This window comes from Littorina saxatilis, linkage group LG3 (assembly GCF_037325665.1).
Source record: "Littorina saxatilis isolate snail1 linkage group LG3, US_GU_Lsax_2.0, whole genome shotgun sequence".
NCBI lineage: Eukaryota > Metazoa > Mollusca > Gastropoda > Littorinimorpha > Littorinidae > Littorina > Littorina saxatilis.
Window position 1 is genome coordinate 35,330,265 of NC_090247.1, and position 24,870 is coordinate 35,355,134.

Here is a 24,870-nt window from a genome sequence, read left to right on the forward strand (position 1 = left end):
GTGTGTGTGTGTGTGTGTGTGTGTGTGTGTGTGTGTGTGTGTGTACACATGAGAAATTGTGATGTGTTTGTGTTGAAGACTGAAGGAGCAGGGGGGATGGAATATATGTGGATTTGGCACATTGTTAGTAAAGACAGAGGGGGAGGGGTGATATCAGTTCATGTGGCAGACGCAGTGGCTGTGCATTGTACTCTATTTCTTTCGAATACATCACCTCAATTTAACTAATAGGAGTTACCTTACTTACGAGTGCTAGACTGAGAAGCGTCCTATGTTACAAGTACTAGACTGTAAACAAGGTCGCTAACTCTAGATTTCCGTCAGTATACCATTTAGGGGAGTAGTCTCCCCTTGTCGGTAGTACCTCTTTGCGCATGTGCCAATGCCCATAATCCCCAGTTTCAATTTCTTGCTACGGGGAGCTAGACGTGTATATAGACCTTTCCCGTCTAAGAAGACTTCCTTCCCAGGAACTTCAACCTTTCACCTTCAATCACGGTTTGGGCTTTCCTTTTTGAAGGGCGATTAATACGCCCGTAAACATTCATCACATTGAACAACGTAACGAACCGTGAAATGAAAGTAAAACGGCTTAAAATGTAACAAAGTTACTTAGTTAGTCATAAGTAGAAGGTAGTTCTATGATACCTTCTTGACACACAGAACCTAACACGGGATCCGTTACTAGTCTTTTAAAACTAGTGAACATGCAATTGAGCGACAATTATTCTACACTCAGTCGTTACGAATGTCGAACAGATAATTATAGCGGTTGGCCGGTTCCACTGGCGCAATAGAACTCCGCGAACGATAACTCACCTTGCCGCTTTCAATAGAAAGCAACAGCAGGTTACCCTACACATCAAGAGGGGTGATATCGGTTCATGTGGCAGACGCAGTGGCTGTGCATTGTACTCTTTTTTGTACATGTGGGTTTATTGTCTTTTTCTGAGTTTTGGCGGTTGCTTCTGTTTTGATGCATTTGTTCAGGGAGGGTTTTTGTCATAGCACTTTTTTTTGTTAAATTGAACATCCCAGAACATGTCATTTGATAACAAATGAAAGAAAAATATGATCTTGTGTAGTCTGTAGAGATGTTGTACCTTGCTGCAAGTATATATCTCATATGTTCATAGGAGGATTACAGTTCTACGCACAATGCTGATGTGCAAAATTTGTGAGTGCCTTGCGCAAATAACCAAACGTAGTTAAACTTTCCCCTTATTTGACTTTTTCCCAAGGTTTGTGCGTAGAACTGCATATGCCTTCAACCTTTTTAAAGGTACTTGTTGCAAACACACTTCCTACATGCAGGTGGTGCAAGACAAAGCCAGCGTGAAGCCGACTCTGTGCTGGATGCAGACGATGTGCGCTACTTTGTGTTGGAGACGGTGGCACCGGGGGAAGAGGTGCAGGACATGGAGGGGGCGGTGCTAGCCACACCGGCTGACACTCAGCTCTGGCTGCGACTTGCCTACAGCAAACTGTCCAACCCTGCAAGGTACGAGTGTTGGTTACTGGGGTTGTGTTGCATGCTTGTATTAGCAAGGCCAATTTGGCCCTTGTTTGGCTGTGTTTGTGTGTCGTGCATTTGTCTCTGTCTCTATGAATATGTTTTTAGTGTTTGAGCAGGTTGATCTTATTTCTGTGCATAGCAGGCTTTTTTTACTCGGCCATTAATCTAATTCTTTATCTGTGATTTTTTTCTTTCTGTCAGCAATTAACATTCCTGCCCCCATTCATAGAGAATTTGGAGACCTTTCTCGACGGCTAGTTGCACGATCAAGCTACTCTCTTACATTGGCAAATTCTTATATGCAGCACTGGCATCATGTCAAATATTATTTAATCATAATTTGCATGACAATTCTCATGCAATGTTAATGCCATTGCAGATCCTCTGAGGAGTGTTTGGGCCAGGCGCTGAACGTGCTGTCGCGTGGCTTGGAGAGCAACGAGGACAGTTGGGAGCTGTGGGTCCACTACCTGGCTTTGTACAAGCGTCACCCGGACTCTGCTGCAGACTTCAAAGACCTGTGTCAGACAGCGCTGGCTTGTGCCCCTTGCTACGACATCTGGTGGCTGGTCAGTTTTCTGATACTGTTTTTGGTCTTGTCAATCAATGTGATTGTCAGACTCTTGCAAAGGTCTGAGAGAATGGAGACCCAGCGAGGGTGCATGTATGTGCGTGTATACAAACATTCCCATAAAATTAGGTAGTATACAGATGTTCATAACATTTGTGTACAAATTCTTACAGATAATATTTATAATTTGAAACAATATTTTTCTTATGTTATTGAATTTTGTTTGTTACACCAGTACACCCAGCCTTGATACTGTGGATGGCTGTATATTTTCAGGGGTGCCCTTAAATTGTAGAAATAACCTTTTTTTTTGGGGGGGGGGGGGGGGATTGATTTGTCCTTTTGTTTGTCAAATATTCTCAGTGACAGCAGAAAACAGCTGCTTTGGATGGCTTGGAATGATCAGGGTTTGCCGTAAGTAAGCTTATGTATTTGCTGAAGTTAAGATAATTTGGGGCTCTACAACATTTAATTTTTTTTTCTTCTTTAGTTGCTTGAAGCCAGCACTGGATTTCACGCCAAAGACGCAGTCTGCAACTCAGCCCTAGATTTCCTTTGTGGAAAAGAAGGGAGGCAAGCGTTGAAGGGTGCAAAAGAGAATGGGAAGGATCTCCCTTGCCAACCAGATTTGATGGGCTCCCACCAGATGCTTGAAATGCTGCTGTACAAAGTGAACCTTAACATTCAGTCTGGTCGCTTCAAAACCGCTCTCAATTTCATCAAGGTGGGGATGAGTGTGAGGTTGTGGATAAGGTACTAAGCTACAATGGCACTGGTGTCAAATACTTGTTGGCATTTTCTGGTGGCTTGTGTTTTCTGTGTTAAAGCATTTCGCTGTGTGTATATTTAAGTTGTATCTTGGGTTTGTGATCTAGTAGGAGGGCTAGGGTTTTTTCTGAACCCTTTGGGTGTCATTGAATAGGTATGTATGTGGTGGGGGGGGGGGGGGGGGGTGGGGATGTCGGAGCTAAGCATCAGAGCATTTTTCCCCCTCTCTGCTATTATATTTGCAGCTGTCAATTTAGGATATGCGTTTTTCTTTCGGTTTACTCCTTATTTTATTTTATGATGCAAACAGTGCTTGTTTTGAAAATAAGTCATGTGCATTTTTGTTAGGTTTACTCTTATGTTATTTTGGTGCTGAGTTTAAAAATTAGTGATGTGCATTTTTGTTAGGTTTACACTTCTATTTTATGACGCAGTCGGTGCTGGGGTTGAGAGACAGTGTGAGCAAGGAGAGGGGTTACCTGAAGAGGCTGACGCACGCAGACAGGTGCGTGCTCTGGATCTGTCTGCTTCACCTGATGGAGTTTCAGTGTCTGCCTGCCGCCCTCTATGACCCAGCCAACCAGAACCCAGGACAGATCAGGTCAAAGGTCAGTAGCTTACAATCTCCTGATTAAACGACTGGAATGTGTGTGATGTTGGTTTCAGTGGTTCTTTTGTTAAAAGCGGCATTATTTAGTTGCTGCTCAGAAATGAAAGTTCATTAATTTGTTTTATTTTTATTTGAGTGGACTGATTTCATTGTCATTTAGAGTAATGCAATTGCTGTTAAAACTGCCTCTGTTGTTTCTCACCTCAGATGGGATAACTTCTGTGAAAGTTCAACAGCATTTTTAGAGACTTTTGGATTTTATTTTTATATGAGTGGACTGTAGAGAGTGTCATTTAGGTCTATGCGGTAGCTGTTAAAAGTGCCTCTGTTGTTTCTCTCCTCAGGACAAGCTGTACATTCCCTGGCACAACAAAGCCAACTTGGCCACATCTTTAGAAACCTTGGTTCAGTACCTGGGCCAGGCTGTCACTGTGGACATTGACAAGCGTTTGGACAGCGGCACATCGTCTCACTACGTCATGGCCGTGCAGAACCTGGCTGAGCTGCTACGTTCACGGGAAAAGTAAGAGAGGGAGTAGTCGGGCGGGTGGGCGGGCAGAGAGAGAGACAAGAGAGAGAGAGGAAGGGAGGGCAATTGTGTAATGTTTGAGTAAGTGAGCATATGAGAGTTCATTCAGTCAGGTTTTAGTGAAGCAGAATGTTGACTTAATGCTTTGTAAATGATATTCTTTGTTACTGCGTATGATATGTTAATTATTTTTCTTTTCATCTGTTTATCCAATTGATTGATGTGTTATGATATGTGAAATGTAGTCATACATACAGGGTGATTTAGAAACCTCAGATCGAGTTGGATAGAAAGAAATGTGTGAATGAGTGTGTAGAAGCACAGCTTTGTATAAATGTTCATGATGATTGCCATGATCATGCATGGGGTTGAAGAACATGCATATGATAAAGGCACTGTTCTTCCCATGAAAACAGGATGGCTCACCATCTCAGATCTGGCCAGGCCTTTACAAGGGGTACAGCCATCCCTCCACTTTGACACATAAACAAAAAAAACCACGACATCCTAACTGCTCTTTATGCAGAGTGGGAATTTCGGATGAATCAGTTTTGCAGATTGGCGCTAGTGTTAATGAAGAAATTAATTTATAAAAAATACCCACTTTGCACCGAAAGCACCCGAGTTGATTTCCTAGGTGTGTCCAAGTGGAGGGATAACCTTGTTTCATGTGAAAGCCTGGCCGAATCATTTCTACAGGAAGGACTGTGCCTTTAATGTGAGTGTACTGTGACAGGTACGTTGAGGCGTGTCAGATCCTGAAGCCAGTGTTGCAGTGTGTGCCTCACCTGGAAGACGTTTGGCTGATGGTGGCCGATATTTACGCTGGATGTCACGACGTTGCTAATGCCAGAAAGGTAGGTCCTCTTCTGCACTGACACATGCATATCGTATGCACTCAAACTCCACTACTTATACAAAGGAACTCAGAACCCGCCCTACCCATTTTTCGGCACTGACACATACACATGCACTCAAGCACGCATGCTGATATAGTATATTAACTCCCCTTTTAAGACTCCCCCCGGTTGTTTTCAGTTTCGTAGTACATTTTCTTTGTGAAAAGAGAATGCACAAGGTTGACTTTGCCTGTGTCTGTTGATTTTAAGGGTCCGTCTTGCTGGGCTAAAGTTAACAAGTAGGTTCATGTATTTGTTGAATATTGACCTGATCTCAGATTTTTGCCAGTCTTAAATCGGCGCTTCCATTGTACTTAGCTACCTTGCAAACTCTAGATTCTCACCTTTTTCTTCTGAGAAAAAAAAAGTTCATTTATGTCATGAATCATGAAAGTGTGTCTCATTGTGTGTGTGTGTGTGATAACAGGTGTTGCTGGATGCCACAAAACCCAACTTGTACAGCGCCAAACTTCACTTCCACGTAGCTCTGCTGGAAATGTCACAGGTGAATATTTATCAAGCCTTTCAAAGACATGAACGGTGACCTTTGATTCATATATGTTAGGCAGAAGAAAAACGTTTTGGCTTTGAGCTGACATACAACCATTTTTTGAGTCACTTGAGAAAAAGTGACTCTATGTAATCGGTCAGTGTTAGTCTGTCCGGCCGGGGCCGTCCGGCCGGCCGTCCGTAGACACCACCTTAACGTTGGACTTTTCTCGGAAACTATCAAAGCGATCGGGCTCATATTTTGTTTAGTCGTGACCTCCAATGACCTCTACACTTTAACGATGGTTTCGTTGACCTTTGACCTTTTTCAAGGTCACAGGTCAGCGTCAAAGGAAAAATTAGACATTTTATATCTTTGACAAAGTTCATCGGATGTGATTGAAACTTTGTAGGATTATTCTTTACATCAAAGTATTTACATCTGTAGCCTTTTACGAACGTTATCAGAAAAACAAGGGAGATAACTAGCCTTTTCTGTTCGGCAACACACAACTTAACGTTGGGCTTTTCTCGGAAACTATAAAAGTGACCGGGCTCAAATTTTATGTGAACGTGACTCATTGTGTTGTGAATAGCAATTTCTTCCTGTCCATCTGATGCCTCATATAATATTCAGAAGAACTGCGAAAGTGACTCGATCGAGCGTTTGCTCTTCTTGTTGTAGAATTCAGAGCAAATCAGAATAGCCGAATAGGTTGAAGGGACAAGAAAAGCCAATGTCTATCACAGTACATAGTACATGTAAATTTGTATTGCACATCAGCCAAGCAAACCATCATTTAAGAGAACATGAGAGCCTGATAGAATTCACACCTGTACTCCACCCTTCATTTGTTTCTTTCAATGTTCATGTTGGGGAAGTTGTCCATTGCCACAGATAACGACAAACAGTTATCTAGTCATTCATGTTGTTTGGGTATTCAGCATACAAAGTTTGATGTGATAGAAATGATATTGAATAAATGGATGGGCGTACATTTGCTGTATGTAAAACCAACTCACCACTGCGAGATGTGTTCAAATCTAAACGTGAGAAGAACAGTAAATGATTAAGGATTTCTGTTTTCAGTACTGACTGTTATGCAGATAAAGCTTATTTTTTGTAGGATGAATTGGAAACTACATTTATTTATTTCAATATTTATTTACTCTGTTACTTATTGACTGATTCATGTTCCATTTTTTTTGGTTGACCTGTAGATAAAATGATTTCTGTGAACAGGAAAACATTGATGAGGCCCTGGAACAGTTGGAGCAATTTGTGCTGCGTCATTATGATGTCAGCCAGGAGGAAATGGCAAAAGCAGACCCAAACCTTTTCTTCTTGTGAGTCTGTTATTATACCTTGTCGAAACATCTCCCGTTTATTACAGAAGAACAGAAAACCAACTATTTACCCAGCTCTGTAAACTGTCAGCAGTTAAGTAAAATTGTTGGTCATGCAGTTTGTTTGTCTTTGATAAGTCCTTATTACTTTTTTACATGTATTACTGTGTCTGTGGGCATCACTAGTAGCATTCAGATGAAGATGAGTCAGAACTGATAGAGGATTGATTTGTATCAGAGATTCATAAGTATATTCCAGGCACTATTACTATGTGCATGTGTATATGTGCTCGCCTGTATGGGTGAGTGTGTTTGTGCGTGTGTACATACATGTGTGTGTGTGTGTGTTGGTGTGTGTGCTTTAACTTTGCTATTAAATTACATATTATTACCCAACTCACATATAGCAATTAACTCTAGTTCAGTGCTGGTAACGCTGTACGCGTCCCCTTGGTAACAAGGGAGACCACCCTAAAAAAGAGTGATCCATCCCATAATATCAGACCGATGTCCGGTCCAACATCCGTATGCGTGCGCATACGCCGCCATTTGTATCATTCTCTCTCAGCGGTTCAACTGGGAAGGACGCTTCTGATGTACGCTCCTGCTGTTTGCAGTTTTTCGCCTTAGTCCTTGGCTTTGGCATCTCCCCTTGGTCGTCGCCTATCTGTTCACCTTTACCTAGCTGTGTGGTGAGATCTTTCCGTTTTGTTATAACTTTAGCGACGTTTTCGTCGCTCGTTTTGTACTTGTGAAATTTTTCTGAAATTGTTTTTCTTTGAAATTTTTCGTGAGTTATTTTTGCTATGGCGGAGGCTGCGCTTGTTGATAGCGTGAAAAGGAAGCCGAGTTCGAGGCAGGTGCCTGACGATTCGCCTCCTAAACGTAGCTCGAGGAGAGAGAAGGGCGCAGGAAAATCCGCGTCTGTTTCTTCTGATTCAACTTCTGTTAAATCTCCCGTGTTAGCAGACGTCAGTTTAACTTCCGGTCAGGCTTGTTTACGTTCTGGCAAGAGTGGTGTTTCGGGCAAAGCTTCTTCTTCTTCTGCTTCTGCTTCTGCTTCAACTTCAGATGGCTGCCCTGGGTTAGCGCCAACTGAAGTTGCGTCTTTATTGTTGACTTTGAGCGCTCAAGTTTCGACACTTGCGTCGGAATTATCTTCCACTAGGGAGGAATTACGAGCGCTTCCGTCTGGTGTTTCTGATGTTCTCTCCTTAGCACAGGTACGGCAGTCTCCTGCAGTTCCGGCTTCGACTTCCGCTAAGCCTTCGGCGACTGTGACTCGGGCGGATGTCCATGCTTCGCAGGATGGGGGTACCAAGTTGGTGTCTCTCCTGAATGTGACACCAGTACAAGGTATGTCTACACCGCTTGCCGGTGTGCGAGCTCAGGGGGCTCTCTCGTGCGTTGGAGGCCGTGAGAGTTCTTATGAGCAGCGAAAGGACGAGCGCCCCCGTACGTCTCTTTATGAGAATATCGGGGACCGTTTTAGTCCTCTTCCGCCCAGGGGGCAGGAAGTGGTCGGTTCTGCCGACGATAAACTGTCTGATGTTCTGCCTCCTGGCTCCGAGCTTGATCTCGAGTCGGAGGGTAGGGCGGAAGACGGGGATGCCTCAGTGGTAGAGGATTCCCAACTGAATTTGCCCGTGAAGCTGTCAGCCGCAGTGGCGCTGGCGGCGCAAACGGCGTTCAGATACTTTCCGGAAGGGGTGGTGAAGGACAAGGCTCAGCTTCACCCACCTCGGTCTGCTTTTGACGATTTCCGGAGTGCACAGGAGCAACGGCCTCGCTTCCGCTTCCGGGAATCGTCAACTATTGCCTATGAAATGGCGAACGTCTTGTGTGGGAAACGCAAACCGGCAGTGCCGTTGTTGGTTCAGCACGGTGATGCTCCGGAAGACGTTGTCTCTTGGCTGGCTCAACCCGGGGCTCGAGCAGCTTCCGGTGTTCCGAAGTTCAAGCTCAACCCTTATCCTGTGAGCCTGATTGACACTTTTGCTCTGCCGTCAGGGGCACTTCCGGTGACGCCGGAACTTGCTGCTTTGAGAGAAGATGGGTACAATAGGGATAGAGTTGTCCCATGTACTGACGGTTCTCTCTCAGCCTTGGAGGAAGTCGGAAGGTCTTTGCTGGAGCTCACGTCCTTGTCGGAGTCTCTGCAAAGGTCTTTGTCGAGATCGATTGCCACATCTCTTGATCCTTTTGAATTTCGGTTCGATGCGTCGCCAACAGATGTTTCGACACTGCTGGCTACTCTGGGCAAGGTGACTAGAGAACAGGTTGCCTTGTCTGCCCGGCTGTATACTCACGCAGTGCTTTCAAGGAGATCAGCCTTCTTGACGGGGTCCAGATTTCGGGACACCGCGACTGTGGAGAGGCTGAAGGTCTCCCCTTTTGCTGAGGGGTCTCTCCTAGGGCAGGCGTCTTTCGATGCACTCCAGAAAGAGACACAGGACGCGCGGGATGTAGCGATCGCACGTTTGGCTTCACAGGGCTTCCAGAAGCCTCAGGGCAAGTCTCAGACTCAGGCGTTTTCTTCTGCTAAGCCTCAGACGTCTTCGTCAGGTGGTGGGAAGGCCCAGAAGCAGTCATTCTCCTCCAGGGGTAGGGGGCGTGGAGCTCCATACCCTAAGAGGGGTCAGTCTTTCGGGGGTTCCAGGGGGTCGGGGCGTAAGCCTCACCCCCAATGAAACTTCCCCGAACAACACATCCCTGTGGCCCCCGCGCTGGTTGTAGCGGGCGGCCCGTCCAGGGCCCTTTCTTCCTGGCTGCAACTGGTGGCCAGCAAGTGGGTCACGGGGATAGTGTGTTCGGGGTTCCGGCTTCTCTGGTCAGGGCAGAAGGCTCCCCTGGTCAGGATAATCCCGCCCTGCAGGGCGCCAAAGGATTTGGTGGCACGGAACGCGGTCCAGGAGGAGGTCTCGGCTCTGCTGCTCAAGGGAGCTATAGAGGAGGTCTTGGACGCGCGGTCACCGGGGTTTTACGGCAGACTTTTCGTAGTGCCGAAAGCCTCGGGGGCGTGGAGGCCGGTGTTAGATCTTTCTCCTTTGAACAAGTTTCTGAGAGTAATCAAGTTTACCATGGAAACTCCAACTTCGGTTCGGGAGGCCTTACGGCCGGGAGATTGGGCAACGTCGATCGATCTTACAGACGCTTACTTTCACGTCCTCATACATGTCGCGGACAGGAAGTGGCTTCGCTTCCCTTGGGGCGGCAAAGCTTACCAGTTCAGGGCTCTGCCGTTCGGCCTGTCTTTAGCTCCGTGGATTTTCACGATTGTGGTCAGGCAGCTTTGCGCTCTTGTGAGACAGGAAGGCGTCTGTCTCAGAGCATACCTGGACGATTGGTTAATCCTTCACCAGAACAGGGGGCTTTGCGAGGCTCATACGCACAGGGTGCTGAGCCGGGCGGCACAGCTGGGTTTCTCTGTCAACCTGACAAAATCCGAGTTGGAACCATCCCAGACGTTTTCTTACCTGGGCATGGAATTCGACACACTTCGGTGGTCTGTCCGTCCGTCTCAAAGGCGGATCGACAAGCTTCAGGGTCTGATTCGGTCTCTCTACGGAGAGAATCACGCCAGTGCAAGGGTTCTGACTTCGGTTCTGGGTCAGATGGAATCCATGGCTTCCCTCATTCCGTTGGGCAGGGTTCACAAAAGGCCTTTTCAGGCCTCCCTGCAGTCAAGGTGGGATCAGACATCCCAGGACTGGAGTGTTCCGATCGCTCTGGGAACTTGGTTTCAGCAGACCACAGGTGCTTGGCTTCTTCCGGATTTGTTCCGGGGTGTTCCCATTGTTCGTCCACCGCCGGAGAGAGAGTTGTTTACGGACGCATCTCTGACGGGGTGGGGTGCTCATCTGGACGAGCACATGGTTTCGGGAGTTTGGGATTGCTCTCAGGCCTCCCTACATATCAATGTACTGGAGTTGGAGGCCGTTTCCCTGGCGCTTCTAGCGTTCAAGCCTTTCCTGGAGGGCAGTCATGTACGTCTTCACACCGACAACATGTCTGTGGCGTCGTATGTGAACAAACAGGGGGGGACTCGGTCTCACAGTCTTTCCGACATTGCATGTCGCATTCTCAAGTGGTGTCACGCCCAGCACATTCTGTTGTCAGCAGTGTACTTGAAGGGCAGTCTGAACGTCCTTGCAGACACTTTGAGCAGAGGGGACAGGATTGTTAATTCAGAGTGGACTCTCACACACCAGTCTTTGCAGCGGCTTTGGTCGCAGATCGACAAGCCCAAGATAGATCTCTTTGCGACGAGGTTTTCGGCGAGACTTCCTCTCTTTGTGTCCCCCTTCCCGGATCCTCTGGCCTGGAAGGTGAATGCTCTGGAAGTGGATTGGTCAGATCTTCCGGCGTATTCTTTCCCTCCGTTCTGCCTCTTAGGCAAAGTCCTCAGGAAAGTGGACTTAGAGAAACCAGCGCTGGTTCTGGTCGCTCCTCTGTGGCCAAGCCAGCACTGGTTTCCCGACCTACTGCGTCTAGCAGTTCGGCCCCCGATCCCTCTCGCCCTGAAAAGAGGAGATCTCGTGCAGCCTCGGTCAGGCGTTCAGCACGAGAACCCACAGATCCTGGCCCTTCACGCGTGGATTCTGTCCGAAGCGCTTTGCGTAGGGCAGGGGCCTCTTCCCCTACTCTGAGATTCGTTGGACATGCACATAGAAAATCGACGTCTTCGGTTTACTCATCGCACTGGGCCTCTTGGTCTAGGTGGTGCGCGCTTAACGGGGTTAAACCTCTTTCACCTAGGTCTATTCATGTAGCCAACCATCTGTCGTGGTTGGCTGATCAGGGGACTTCTCCCTCTTCTATTAGGGTCCGGAGGTCGGCGATCTCTTCGACCCTCGCGCAATTAGGCCACAAAATTTCGCTCGGAGGGGTTATCGCTAGTGTTATTAAGGGGGCTGCCCTTTTAGCAGCTCGTTCAAAATCGCTTCTCCCTGCATGGGATTTGTTCCTGGTCTTACGTTTCTTAGCCTCGGAAGAGTTCGAGCCTCTTTTGTCAGCCAGTTTGGCCGATTTGACGCGTAAGACTGTGTTTTTAACGCTTCTCTCTACTTCGAGGAGAGGTAGTGAGGTGCACTCTTTGTCGGGTTTAGACAAGGATATTGCGTTCGAGAAGGATGGTTCCATTTCTCTCAAATTTGTTCCCGGCTTTCTCGCGAAAAACCAGAAACCTGGCCAGCTTTCTCCAATCTTGCGCATCCCACCCTTGAGCAGGATTTTGGCTCCTGGAGATCCCGATATTGCAAATTGTCCTGTGAGAGCTCTCCGATGTTATCTGTCTCGAACTCGGCCTGTTAGGTCAGAAAGTCAAAAGCTTCTTTTCATATCTTTAATCACGGCTAGGTGTAAGGATATAGCTAAGGTGACTCTGGCCAAATGGATCTCCACTCTGATCAAACGAGCATATGCATGGTGGCAAGTGCAGTCGGGTGATATTAGGGCAGTGTTGCCTCTCACCGCGGCTAGAACCCATGAGGCGAGAGCCTGGGCATCCTCTGTGGCAGTTCTTCGGTCCGGCAAGCTAGCCGAGGTACTGGAAGCTGCGTACTGGCGCTCTGAGGACATCTTCGTCAATTATTACCTCAGAGATGTCGCTTCTGTAAGACAGGATGGAAGCTCCGCGCTGCCTGCCATGGTAGCGGCGGGACAAGTCCTGCATGCCTAGTTTTGGTAAGTACCCACCACCTATAGTAGCAATCTGCTATATGTGAGTTGGGTAATAATATGTAATTTAATCCAAAATTTTAATAATAAATTTTCATTTAATTAATATACTTACCCAACTCACATCGTTTAAACCCTCCCGCCTCCCCGCTGTGGTGGTATTGGGTTCTAAAAAAGTAGTGAGTTGGGCTTCGTTCGAATGATACAAATGGCGGCGTATGCGCACGCATACGGATGTTGGACCGGACATCGGTCTGATATTATGGGATGGATCACTCTTTTTTAGGGTGGTCTCCCTTGTTACCAAGGGGACGCGTACAGCGTTACCAGCACTGAACTAGAGTTAATTGCTATATGTGAGTTGGGTAAGTATATTAATTAAATGAAAATTTATTATTAAAATTTTGGATTTAGAAGGTAGCATTGTTTTATTTTAATTTAATGTGCCTCTGATGTTAAAAACTCAACGTTATGCATGCAGTGTGTGTTGTAATTTCTGCAGGAACCTGCTTGGGCTTGAGGTACCCATCCACAAAAGACTACCACCTTTGAAAGAAGAGGCCAAAGGATATGTTGCTGCGAAGAACACCTATCTGTGGCTGTGTTACTGGTAAGGACTTTTTTCTTGTCTTATCTCTTATAGAAGTGGTTGTTGTGTGAACTGTCAAAACTTGCATTTCCATTCATTGGTGTCTACTACACAAATGCAGCTCTTTTATTTTTTGTTATTTGCTTCTGAAATACTTGTAAGAAATATCTTCTTTTTTCCCCCCCAACCAAAGCCTGCTGTTGGAGCTACAAGGGGAAAGTGGAGAGGTGATCAACACGTATGAACAAGCCCTTTCTGCCACCACACATGCTGCTGATCTTGCTACACTCTGGAAACGGTGGGTGGATTTTCTACACTAAATTTTCTATGCTCTGCTTTGTTATGTGTTTGCGACTTGAAAGAAACATGCTTGGTATTTTTTGTTTCTCCCTGCAAACTGTCACAACTTGTTGTTCCCTTGTAGTTTGCGAAGTTGTCAGCATTCTAGAATCTTGCGCTCTTGATTGAAGTCTGAAATACAGTAAGTTTTAATGTCAGCGCCACCTAGAGCATTTGTCTGCACACTTTCATTAGATTTTTGTTCGTTTTACAGAGGATCTGCTGGGATTAGAAAGCACAGAACAAACACATCAAACACCTTTCTCCCCACCACCACAACAACAATCCCTCCCCATACACACACAGGCACGTGCAACCACTCACATGCTCGCACACACACTCACCCACCACACCACACCACACCACACCACACACACCACACCACACACACAGACACACACACCATACCACACACACATACACACATACACACACACACACACACACACACACACACACACACACACACACACACACACACATGGGAACAAACCAAAAAATGCATATAAAAGTAAACAAATAAAAGAAAAAATAACCAACCGACCAACACCAAACGAAATCATAAGTTTAATTCTTTCTTCTGCTTCACAGCTACGTGCAGTTCCTCTACCGCCAACAACAGAATTCCACCTCCCAGGAGGCCTTGCAGCAGTTGCAGGAAGCCATAGTACGCAGCATCACCACGGCGCCCACTCTCCTCACCGTTCCGTTCCCACGGCAACACGGACCCCACAGCCAGCAGTGGCGGGACCTGAGTCACGTGACAGACCTGGTGGAGTTCTACCTGGAGCTGCTGCCGGAGGATGCTTCCCTTACTGCACTGCAGACCTTCTACGATCTCATGCCCAGCAACATTTCATTGCTTATCAGGTATGTCCTTGATACTGACCGTTGCACGATTGCTGCTTGGAATCTGAAAGTAGTAAATCTGTGTGGAGTTGATTAACAACAGAAACGAAATGTCCAACTTTGGAACTGTAACTCACATGATTATATTCAAATACTTGTTAAAGTACATTTACATGTGTTTGGGAGACAATTTTAAAACTGGAAGAAATGATGGCTTGTCCAGTGCAGAACTCAGTGATCCTGGAGTCTCCTCCTTTGCCCACTAACATTAGGATAGGAACACCTGAACATCAAAACACTTTCAGCTTGTGGTGGTAGTGGGGAGGAGACAAAAATGGCTTGATTCAGCTGCAGACTAAATCTTTGTTTAGTTAGCCATGCTTATTTCCCTTTGTATGCAAGACTCACTCAGAATGAAAGTACATGAGTTGTGAGACACGCATGCCATGAGAAGTGAGGCCAGTGTTGTGCTGTATGATGACAGGTGTGTGGAGAGGGCGGTGAAGGAGGGACAGGCACGCCGCGCTCGCAGTCTCTGTGCCAGCGCCATCTATGACAAAGTGGCCAACCTCCAGCTGTGGAAACTGTGAGTTCTCTCCATGCTTGCTTTAGTGTGGGACCTTTTACAGTGGAACCCTTCTTTTCAAACCTCCCCAAATCTTAGATCTTAAAAAAGAGGGGTCTCAAAATGGGGGTAAATTTAGAGAGATTAAGTAGAGAAAGTGTGAAAAAGAGGCGAGATTTGAAAAGGGGATTGAGTGTTGAATGAATGAAGGGGGTTGGGGGTCTGAAAATGGGGTAAACTTAGAGAGATTAAGTAGAGAGAGTGTGAAAAAGAGGCGAGGTTTGAAAAGGGGATTGAGTGTTGAATGAATGAAGGGGGGTGGGGGTCTGAAAAGAGGGGTTCTACTGTATCCAGGGGTTGTTTTGCACTTCACTTGCCCACCAGCTTTTGTGTCTTCTTTTTACATTTGTTTCTTTATCATTTCTGCCATCTGCCTATGAATCGTATTATTTCATGTCTTGTTTCATGTTTCAGGCTGGTAGGTACAGTGTTTGATTGTTGTTTCCTGTTGATATGGAACACTTTATAGAATGGACTCATCCTTGTAACGTATGCTGTACTTTCATCACGTGTAAAAAGATCTCAAATGCAAAAGACTCTGGGCTGTGTTTTTTGGCTCACGTAAGTGTAGCCTATGCGATGCTAACTTTTGTCTGTGCGTGCGTGCGTGCGTGCATATGTCTGTGGTAGAAACTTTAACATTTGACTGAACACCGAAATACAAATTTTACCTGGTTATTATTCAAGCAACAGCTTCAAAGTATTGAAGCAATGATCAACATTTCGTCGGCACATATGTAGTTAAAGTGTGTATCCAAAGAAAACGGGTGGTGGGGGGTTTTGGGGGGGTAAAAACAGGTGACTGGTTTGTGTGGTATGTAGACCAGGTCAGGGGTCAAGGTTAGGTCAGATCGCGTGAAGGATTGTGGTATAAATACAGTTATCACCGAGCTGCAGTTCGCTGATTTGGAGAAGACGATTTCACATTGTTCGGTTTCGTAGCTCCAGAAAAATAGATAAAAGAAGATACCAAAGGAGATTTCCTACAGGTTAATCTGTACAGTGTGTTTCCAGTGTCTGCGCGAGGAAGCGCTGTCGAAAGCGCAGTGTCGATCTGGCCATCTGGCAGTCGTGTCCTCGTAAGTAGGCTACAGACAGACAGATCTAGATCTAGTGTCTCACACTCTTGCACCGTGTCACCTATGCTTACAGTGTGTGTGTATGTGTGACGGAGTGATTGAGTTTGTGTTACTGTTTGTTGATTTCTTACGTGAGCCTTGAAGGCTTCGCCTCTTGTTTTTTATGTCTTCAACCTTGGACACGGAGCTATTATACTGAGCAGGTTACCATTTGTGTTTAATGATTGCAGAGGATTTTATATACTCGCTGACTGTTTCTAGGAAATTGTTTTATACTTGAAAGTGTATAAGGTAGTAACATTTTCTTTCAGGGCTTTGGCTTTGGCACACCAAGAAGGAACTCCTAAAGAGGTAAGGGAACTTTTTGTTTAGCTTTTTTGACACATTCAATAAGTTCATTGCTTTATTGATTGTTTTATTGATGACTCGTTTGTTCCAGTCTTTTTGTACAATCATTCTGCTCTAGAAAATGCTGTGTCTCAATTATAAAAATGTTTTTTGTTTTTTTAAAGTACATTATGTTCAATTTGGCTTGGACATCATAAATGATGCATACTATGTGTAACATAATCACATATAAAATAAATAGCTGTTGTGATTTCTATTGATGTAGCACAAATAATTTTTGTTTTCTGTGAATTTCAAATAAAGAATTTGTTTTTCTGCCACTATATTGATAGTTGTTTGTGCATCTGATAATGTTATTTTGGTGTGCTAATTTTGTTTGAATTTTAGGGGTGGGTGAGTTTGGATGTGTATATTTTCTGTATCTGTCATTGTGTGTCAGTGTGCACCTGACTTTACATTATAGATGTTCATTTTTAACGGTACAAATAAATGATTTTTACCTTATCTTGGCAGAATCTCCTGTTCGCTGTAGTTCACAGCAAATACTGTACAATCTTTCAGTTTTTGTTTTTTTATTAACAAAAATGTTGCATATGAAGAGCTTATTCTTTCTTTTTTCTTTCTTGCATTCTTTCTTTCTTGGGGAACACATGCCATATGTTGTGTCTCTCCTGTCTTTTGTATTCTCACTACTGTTTTGTGTGTGTGTGTGTGTGTGTGTGTGTGTAGATTCTTTGTGTTGAAGAATCATCTTTACATCTAAACTTTTAACAGTCTGTACTACTTCACAAGGATATAGAGGCAACGCATGCTTCTCTTTGGTGTGCATATGTAGTGGAGTGGGTTTTTCTTTATTTAAGAGATGTTTGGCGCATTACATGTACTTGTTACTGTATGATACAAATATTATCAGCTTGGATTTTTTTGGTTGTGTGTTATTGGCCCTGTAAGTTCATCTCATGGGTATTGATGTACAGCCAGAAAACTTACAATAACATTCTTGGTGCAAATTTCTTTCTGCACAAAAACAGGTTTATAACTGGTTGTTGAGGCTAAGTCATCATACTTATTCAACAAATGTTTGCACTTATCAGGACCTTGTTGACTACAGTACTTCAAAGCACGGAGAGCTTAAAAGCAGCTGCTTAGACCTTCAAGAGAATTGAAACAGTTATGAGGGATTAAAAAACAAGAGAGGTCAGTTTTTGGAACGGTTGATTGTAGACAAAACGAAACATTTACAAGTACGTTGGCCTGATGGTTCTTGTGTTGACAAGACATACAAAAAAATAACGAGACAGTGAAAAAAACAAGAACTTAGTTTGGTAAGGGGTGTCGACTTCTCACCGTAAGACTGCAAGAGATTTTTCCTTCTTTTTTTCTTCTTGAAATGTGATGGACATAAAGGTTCTATTTGAGAAAGAAGAGTGCAATGCCAAAGAAAGGGAGTCCCATAAGCAGTATTTGTGTGTTGCAAACAGGTGGAGCGTCTTTACATGCGAGCAGTCACCGCCATGCCCCTATCTGTGTCGCTGTGGAAAGATGTAAATATACTGTTGTCTTCTTCATTGTTTGCATAAGAAACAAATAGCAACAATTCAGTGGGATAGAATAACAGTTTACTGGAAGGAAGAGTAGAAAAATAACACCCACTGATCGCATAATAGCTCCTTGATCTTACAAGGTCTTCACAGTTAGTGTTTTTTTATATTTTATTTTGTCATATTATACTTAATTTGTTCTTATCATGGGAAATTAGAAAGAAAATACAGCCAGATAAGAACTCCTCTGTTTAACTTTCCTTCCAGTTTATAGGTCATAGCATGTACTATGTAGCAATAGGGATGAGATATAAGAGATGGTTATGGCTGACAAATCTTTTCCTTAAAGCTGAGGTATCTGGTCACTTGTATAGGTGTTATATCAACATTTGACTTGAAGCTTTTGAATACATGAGTACATTTTGATTTATGTGGCTTAGTCTGCAAGTTGAATGATGATGGTATTAACATTTTGATGTTGATAAGATTCCGTTGCAGGTTTTTACATGTACATGTTTTATCAGCTTCTGTAAAAAAAATCAGTTTCAAAAAACCTGTGTATACAACTTGTTTTTAAACACTCTCTACGTTCATGATTGATAAAATCAGCTTTGGTGTCCCATCTCCCTTTTTTCAGATTTTCATAACAGCTAGCATAGTGAAGAACATTTAGAAATGTGTTTCTCTATGTATTGTTTAACATCATTTCATAATCGTGCTGCTTACAAATGCCAAAATGAAATCTTATAGGTAATAACCTGAGTTGAGTGAAGATTTTGAGCAGTCAGAATTTTTATTTGCAGTTAGTAGATAGTGCTCATACTTGTAAATGCGGACAGCAGTGATACATTGTTGTTACTGGAGGACATACTACTTACTCAACCATTTTGAAGCAGTGAAGAACCAAGTAATCAGCGACATTTTCCCTTTCTCTGTCCCCCGCACCACACAACAGTTTCTACTGTTCGAGGTGTCGCAGGAAAACCAGGCGGCAGTGAGCACGATTCTGGTGCAGTGCCAGACCCTTGGACTGAATATTGAAGGCTATGTGGCCACCATCTCTTCATCCTCATCCTCTTCCTCTTGATGATTGGCATGTGTAGCCTTTCCTTGTTCACTGACAGTAAATAATCAAAGTTCAGGGATGTACAGTACTGGATGAAGGATGTGTCCACAAGAGATGTCTGAAAGAGGAGATGATTTGAATTTATGATACTAAAGAAATGGCATGTATGGCGCAAACGGAGCGGAATGTGAGGTACCAAAGGAGTGGAATGTGTGGTACAAGAGGATTGGAATGTATAGTACAAGAGGATTGGAATGTATAGTACCGAAGGAAAGGAATCCGAAAGTGTGGTACAAAAGGAATGGAATGTATTGTACCAAAGGAGTGGAATGTGTGGTACAAACGGAGTGCAATGGAGAATGACCAGTGTGCATCTTTCATCATCGATTTGGGGTCGGAGACTCGGCCAGATGTTACAGCTACACATTGCCTAAGGTCCAGGAATGAAAAGCTTCCAACACTGCTGTGTTCTATGACGTCTTTCAATCAAGCACAAGATTTCTCTGATTGTCATCAACTTTTGAATCATCAGCAACATTAAGACCTTCAGCCAAGAATCAATCAATATCAATATGAAGCTTATATCGCGCGTATTCCGTGGGTACAGTTCTAAGCGCAGGGATTTATTTATTTTATTTTTATTTTTATGCAATTTATATCGCGCACATATCTCAACACACGAATTCAAGGCGCAGGGATTTATTTATGCCGTGTGAGGTGGAATTTTTTTAAACAATACATCACGCATTCACATTGGCCAGCAGATCGCAGCCATTTCGGCGCATATCCTACTTTTCACGGCCTATTATTCCAAGTCACACGGGTATTTTGGTGGACATTTTTATACAATTTTGCCAGGAAAGACCCTTTTGTCAATCGTGGGGTCTTTAACGTGCACACCCCAATGTAGTGTACACGAAGGGACCTCGGTTTTTCGTCTCATCCGAAAGACTAGCACTTGAACCCACCACCCAGGTTAGGAAAGGGGGGAGAAAATTGCTAACGCCCTGACCCAGGGTCGAACTCGCAACCTCTCGCTTCCGAGCGTAAGTGTGTTACCACTCGGCCACCCAGACCATGAGAAAGAGATCTTCCAGTTTGGCAGAGGACAGCTTTGATATTCTGCAGTGCAGAATTTATGGGAAGATTCCTTCAGTAGTTACGTCAGCTTGGATCAGTGCCTGAGACAGAGCAGCACGGAAGAATATCTTGGATTCTTGCATACAACAAATACGCTAGGAATTGCAGATGCATTAAGAATCGCCTTAAGATCGCGAATTTTAGGTATTTAGAAGAGCCCAATAAATCATTTCACTGTTTTACCGGCATACAAAATCGGAGATACCAGGGTATGCAGTTGTTCTTTCAGTACCTTTTATTCTATGTTGTATGTAAACATTGCAAGAAAAAATTCAAGATAACCACGTGCAAACACACACACACATATGGGATGAAAAATACATTTGGGAAACCTGCACAGGAGAAATGTGCTAGTTAATTTCAAGGCAAGACAAAAGCAAACATTAATGAAAACAACTATGTACACTGGCTAGAAAAAACAAACTGGTAGTCTGCATAGCACAAGTTATTGAGTTCTGTGACAGTGATTTGAAATCTTCTATGCTTTACTGAAGAAAAGCGTTCTTTCCAACCTTGGCTGGTATCAGTATTATTTGAATCCCTCATTGTTAGTGCTGTTTGTTTGGTTGGTGTGTCGGTGTGTGTGTTCTGTATTCTACAGATCTCGTTTAACCTTCTGTTCATTACTTTTGGCCCCCAAAGCCCTGAGAAATGAGGTCATGAAAACCAAAAATCATTTTGCAATCAAATTTATTCATGTATGTTTTTCATGTATTTATTCTGATTTGTTGAATCACTGTTGTACGGTGGTTTAACATTTGATTGAGCAAGGTTTTTCATTATGATTTGTCCGAAATATTTTTGTCCCTCTACTTTTATTTCAATCTTTACTTGTGGCCAAAATGCCAGATAAATGTTGTACATGTACTGTGTACAATAACTGAATAGGTCCTACAAATATACAGAATCTTCCGCATTGGTGATTAGAACAATGTTACTGTATTTATGAGAAATGTGAGTACCATAACTGTAAATTCTTTGGCTCTTTCTGTGCCATATTATTTATATTGCAGGTTTAGAGAGAGAGAGAGAGACAGAGAGAGGGAATATTCACACAAACATAAATTATTTTGTTGGAAGTTTTTCATGTGCCCAACTCTTACAACTTGTGCAATTGACTGCACAAAAATGAGCCACACCTATCCTTAAATCAAAAAGTAAACTTTTAATGGGAGAGAAGAGTAATTCTTCAATTCTTGTTGTTGCCTGCATTCCCATGCCCATGGACTCTGCAGTGAATTTTACAGCAAAGCATTTACCTATGACACACCTTTAACACACACATATAACATTAACAGGTGTTGGCATGCAAAGAATGACTGCTGCATTGAGGCGTTTCTGCTTATTTAAACAACTTGTAGGCTGATATTTTTCAATATAATCTTTATATTTTTCTGTCTTCTCTGGAAGAATCCATATTCTTGTGAATCTGCTGCAACTTTTACTAAGGAAATCCCTTCATCTGGTGTTCTTTATGGAACTTCTGTTAAAACAGGAGTGGTCTTTTGTCTTCATTTGAGCATTGTTAACAAGTGAAAATGTAAAAGAGAAGGATATATATAAGCTGCACAGTATCATGATGCCTGTAGAACAGACAAAGATGGAGAGAGTAAAATGGGCATCAGAAGGTAGCACAGAGAAAGGATTTGAAACATGGTTGCTGGCACCCCCCGCGGGTTAGGGGGAAGAATTTACTCGATGCTCCCCAGCATGTCGTAAGAGGCGACTAACGGATTCTGTTTCTCCTTTTACCCTTGTTAAGTGTTTCTTGTATAGAATATAGTCAATTTTTGTAAAGATTTTAGTCAAGCAGTATGTAAGAAATGTTAAGTCCTTTGTACTGGAAACTTGCATTCTCCCAGTAAGGTAATATATTGTACTACGTTGCAAGCCCCCTGGAGCAAATTTTTGATTAGTGCTTTTGTGAACAAGAAACAATTGACAAGTGGCTCTATCCCATCTCCCCCCTTTCCCCGTCGCGATATAACCTTCGTGGTTGAAAACGACGTTAAACACCAAATAAAGAAAGAAAGAATGGTTGCTGGAAGCACACGTTTTGGACATGATGGATGGGATCATACCAAGCATCTCATCCAGCAATTATTGCAACCGCCTGCTGCGATTCCTTGAGAGTGCACAAGTTTGACAGGGGAGCTGTGCTGACAATGACAGTCATTTGTTGGAATCTATCAAGAGTTCCTACAGTCTTCTGCTGTTATTCACTCTATCTGCCACGTACCTCACAAGCCCAGCATCCTCAGAGAAAGGGAAGCGTTACCCTTGCTACATTCAGACTGCTTCGATTTAATGTCCAGAGGATGACAAAACCCAACAGTGTTCAATGCAAAAATCTTCTTTTTGAATCAGTGCTGTAAGTCGCCTAGTGTTCTTAAAAAAACCCTGCAAGAAGTGTTGCTGCTATTGTTCCGTCTGCTGTCTCGGTGCCTTTCTTGGTGGTGCTTCTGCTTGGCATCTCATGTTTCTATGCTGGTACACAGTAAGTATGTGTGAATTTGTGTGTGTATGTTTTGTTGTGTGGGTGTGGTGTTTATTTTTGTTTTTTGGTGTTGTTTTGGGTTATTTTTCTTTTTAACTGTGTGACATGAGAAAAAATCCATGTTTTTCTTTTCTTTTTGTTGTTGTTGACATGTGCTCATTATCCTTTGCAATTGGTATGTGTAGTTTATTACTCAGGCAATTGGAGTGCTATGAGAGACACATTTTTTTTAATCATTGTTTCCTTTATTGATGTTGTGACTGTTTGGCATATTGCTTTGTGTGCGCACTGTATAATTGTTATGTCTAATCGCGAGTGTGAGATATCTGAAGTTGAGACAGGGCTTCCAACACCACATCAATGGCACATGTGCCCGGACCACTGACATATCAGCTGTTCAACCTGTGACAAACGCATCACAGCTTTGTGGATTTGGCAAATGCTGCAACCTGTTGGAGTCCTCAGCTGTTCTGGAAATTGCTTGGAATCGACTGAACTCATCAAGGTGTTCCAGGAGGATGACAGTGACGGAACTGCCAAGGTCAAGGTTGGCTTGAGGGCCAAATCGTGATTCTTGTCGTTGTTTTTGTAGTGGTTGTTTGTCTCTAGTCTAGTCAGTGTGTGTCACTGTGTGTGTGGTCAGAAGAGTAATGGATGTGGTAAAAATCGTTCCAAAAAATCATGCTATAACTCAGAACTCTAAAAGTAGTGAAGGGGAAAAGTCAGCATTGATAAATTGGCTCAGAAATGCTCTTAAAAATCTGGAAAGATTTTGCCATGGACATTTTGTTTAAGCCAGTAACTTGTTGATTTTTATTTTCAAAAGAGTTCACTTCTTTTAAGGACAACAACCTCTGACATGCAAGAGGGACATTACAAAGTTGTCCTTAATTTCTGATTTCTTTCTGTTTTTTATTTATTTATTTAAAAGGTTTTGTTCATGGTTGATTTATCAAAATTGTCAAAGATGAAAAAAGAATGCAATCTGAGAAACTTTATGAATCCCCTACCCCCCCCCCCCCCCCCCCCGAAAGCAAATGGAAAAAAACAACCCGCACCATAAAAAAACAATACCCGAATCTATAAGAGTGCACATTTCTTTGAATAGGTAACAAATTGAGAGCATTGTGTTGAAAACATGTTTGTGCTCTTTTTTAAACCGAACCTTATGTTTTGAATATAAAAATGCCATATACTTGAAATGATCTTCTCTTCGAAATATGAACAGAATGCACTTAGTCCATCATTTGTTAACGTAATTTAATATCATATTCTTACTCCGAATCACATTAGCATTGAGTCACCTGAGATGCTTATCACTGAAAAACGCTTACCCGGCTAAAGAATTTAAAGGGAAGCAACCCCATCACCAAAACGAAAGTGAAAGTAGCTTTGGTAATGGGCCAGTACACCGGGAGTTACCTCCCATACGGGTGTATGCCACGTCACTTCCTCTAGGAACACGTGCCTATTATCATACGTCTTTTTCACCTCGGAGAGGACGGTTCACTTTTTGACGCTCTGTGGCTGACCTTGTGTGTTTGAGTGACACCCGCCGGCCACGTTACCCAGCTTGTCTGCTCGCCTTGCCTACAGTTTGGTGAGCTCGTTCCCGTTTGTTGTTGGTTGTTTGCGCTGTTTCGTTACTGTACGTTGTCCGTTTTTTACGGACTTGTGTGTCAGTGACTTGCGTGTTTCGCCATTTTGTTGTGTGAGTTAGTTAGCTAACTCGTGTGACTTTGCTAGTAGCTCTGCGTGCCCTCTTTCTGTTTGGGCAAGTGTAGCTTTAGTATTTTGTTGACGCGTAAGCGTGTGTGTTTACTGTGTTTTCAGTCGTTTTGACTTACGTTTCAGTAAATCTTTTTACTTTGCCACGTGTTGTTGACGTTTGTGTCAGTGTCTTGCGTGTCGCCATTTTGTTGTGTGAGTTAGTTTTCTAGCTCGTGTGACTTTGTTTGTAGCTCTCCGTGCCTCTGCTTGTGGGGCAAGTTTAGCTATAGTATTTTGTTAACGCATTAGTGCGTGTGTTTACTGAATTTTCCAGTCGTTTAGACTTATGTTTCAGTAAATTTTTTCGCGTTGCCACGTGTTGTTGTCAACATGTCTGATTCAGACAAGCGCCGTGGCAAGTCGGACCCCAAGGGGAAAATTAAGGCTAAGTCTTCCTCTTCCAAAGCAACGTTACTTGTTACAGACCAAGAGCGTAACACTTTGTTGGCTGTACCAATTTCGGCGCCTAGCGCTGTTACTACTTCTGCTTCTTTTGCGGCGCCTAGCGCTACTGTTACTTCTGCACCTGTCTCTACATCGGAGACTTCGTCTTCTTTGTTAGCACCTGGACAAGGTGCGTTGGTTTCCTCTCTGTTAAAGTCACTGGTTCCAGAAATCC

The 24,870-nt window shown here is 43.6% G+C and overlaps 1 protein-coding gene across 1 annotated transcript in view; it reads left to right on the forward strand.

The window, feature by feature from the left end:
• LOC138962248 (zinc finger C3H1 domain-containing protein-like) overlaps positions 1-23,501 on the forward strand; it is a 46,905-nt gene extending 23,404 nt beyond the window's left edge. The window contains exons 22-36 of the mRNA XM_070333992.1: positions 1,315-1,501; positions 1,896-2,085; positions 2,578-2,811; positions 3,290-3,463; positions 3,810-3,988; positions 4,731-4,851; positions 5,321-5,398; positions 6,626-6,729; positions 12,911-13,018; positions 13,191-13,295; positions 13,928-14,206; positions 14,670-14,771; positions 16,201-16,240; positions 17,719-17,781; positions 18,734-23,501. Of these exons, the coding sequence (XP_070190093.1) occupies positions 1,315-1,501; positions 1,896-2,085; positions 2,578-2,811; positions 3,290-3,463; positions 3,810-3,988; positions 4,731-4,851; positions 5,321-5,398; positions 6,626-6,729; positions 12,911-13,018; positions 13,191-13,295; positions 13,928-14,206; positions 14,670-14,771; positions 16,201-16,240; positions 17,719-17,781; positions 18,734-18,865 (2,096 nt within the window). The 3' untranslated portion in view covers positions 18,866-23,501. The remainder of the gene's footprint in view (positions 1-1,314; positions 1,502-1,895; positions 2,086-2,577; positions 2,812-3,289; positions 3,464-3,809; positions 3,989-4,730; positions 4,852-5,320; positions 5,399-6,625; positions 6,730-12,910; positions 13,019-13,190; positions 13,296-13,927; positions 14,207-14,669; positions 14,772-16,200; positions 16,241-17,718; positions 17,782-18,733) is intronic.
• The last annotated feature ends 1,369 nt before the right edge of the window (positions 23,502-24,870 follow it).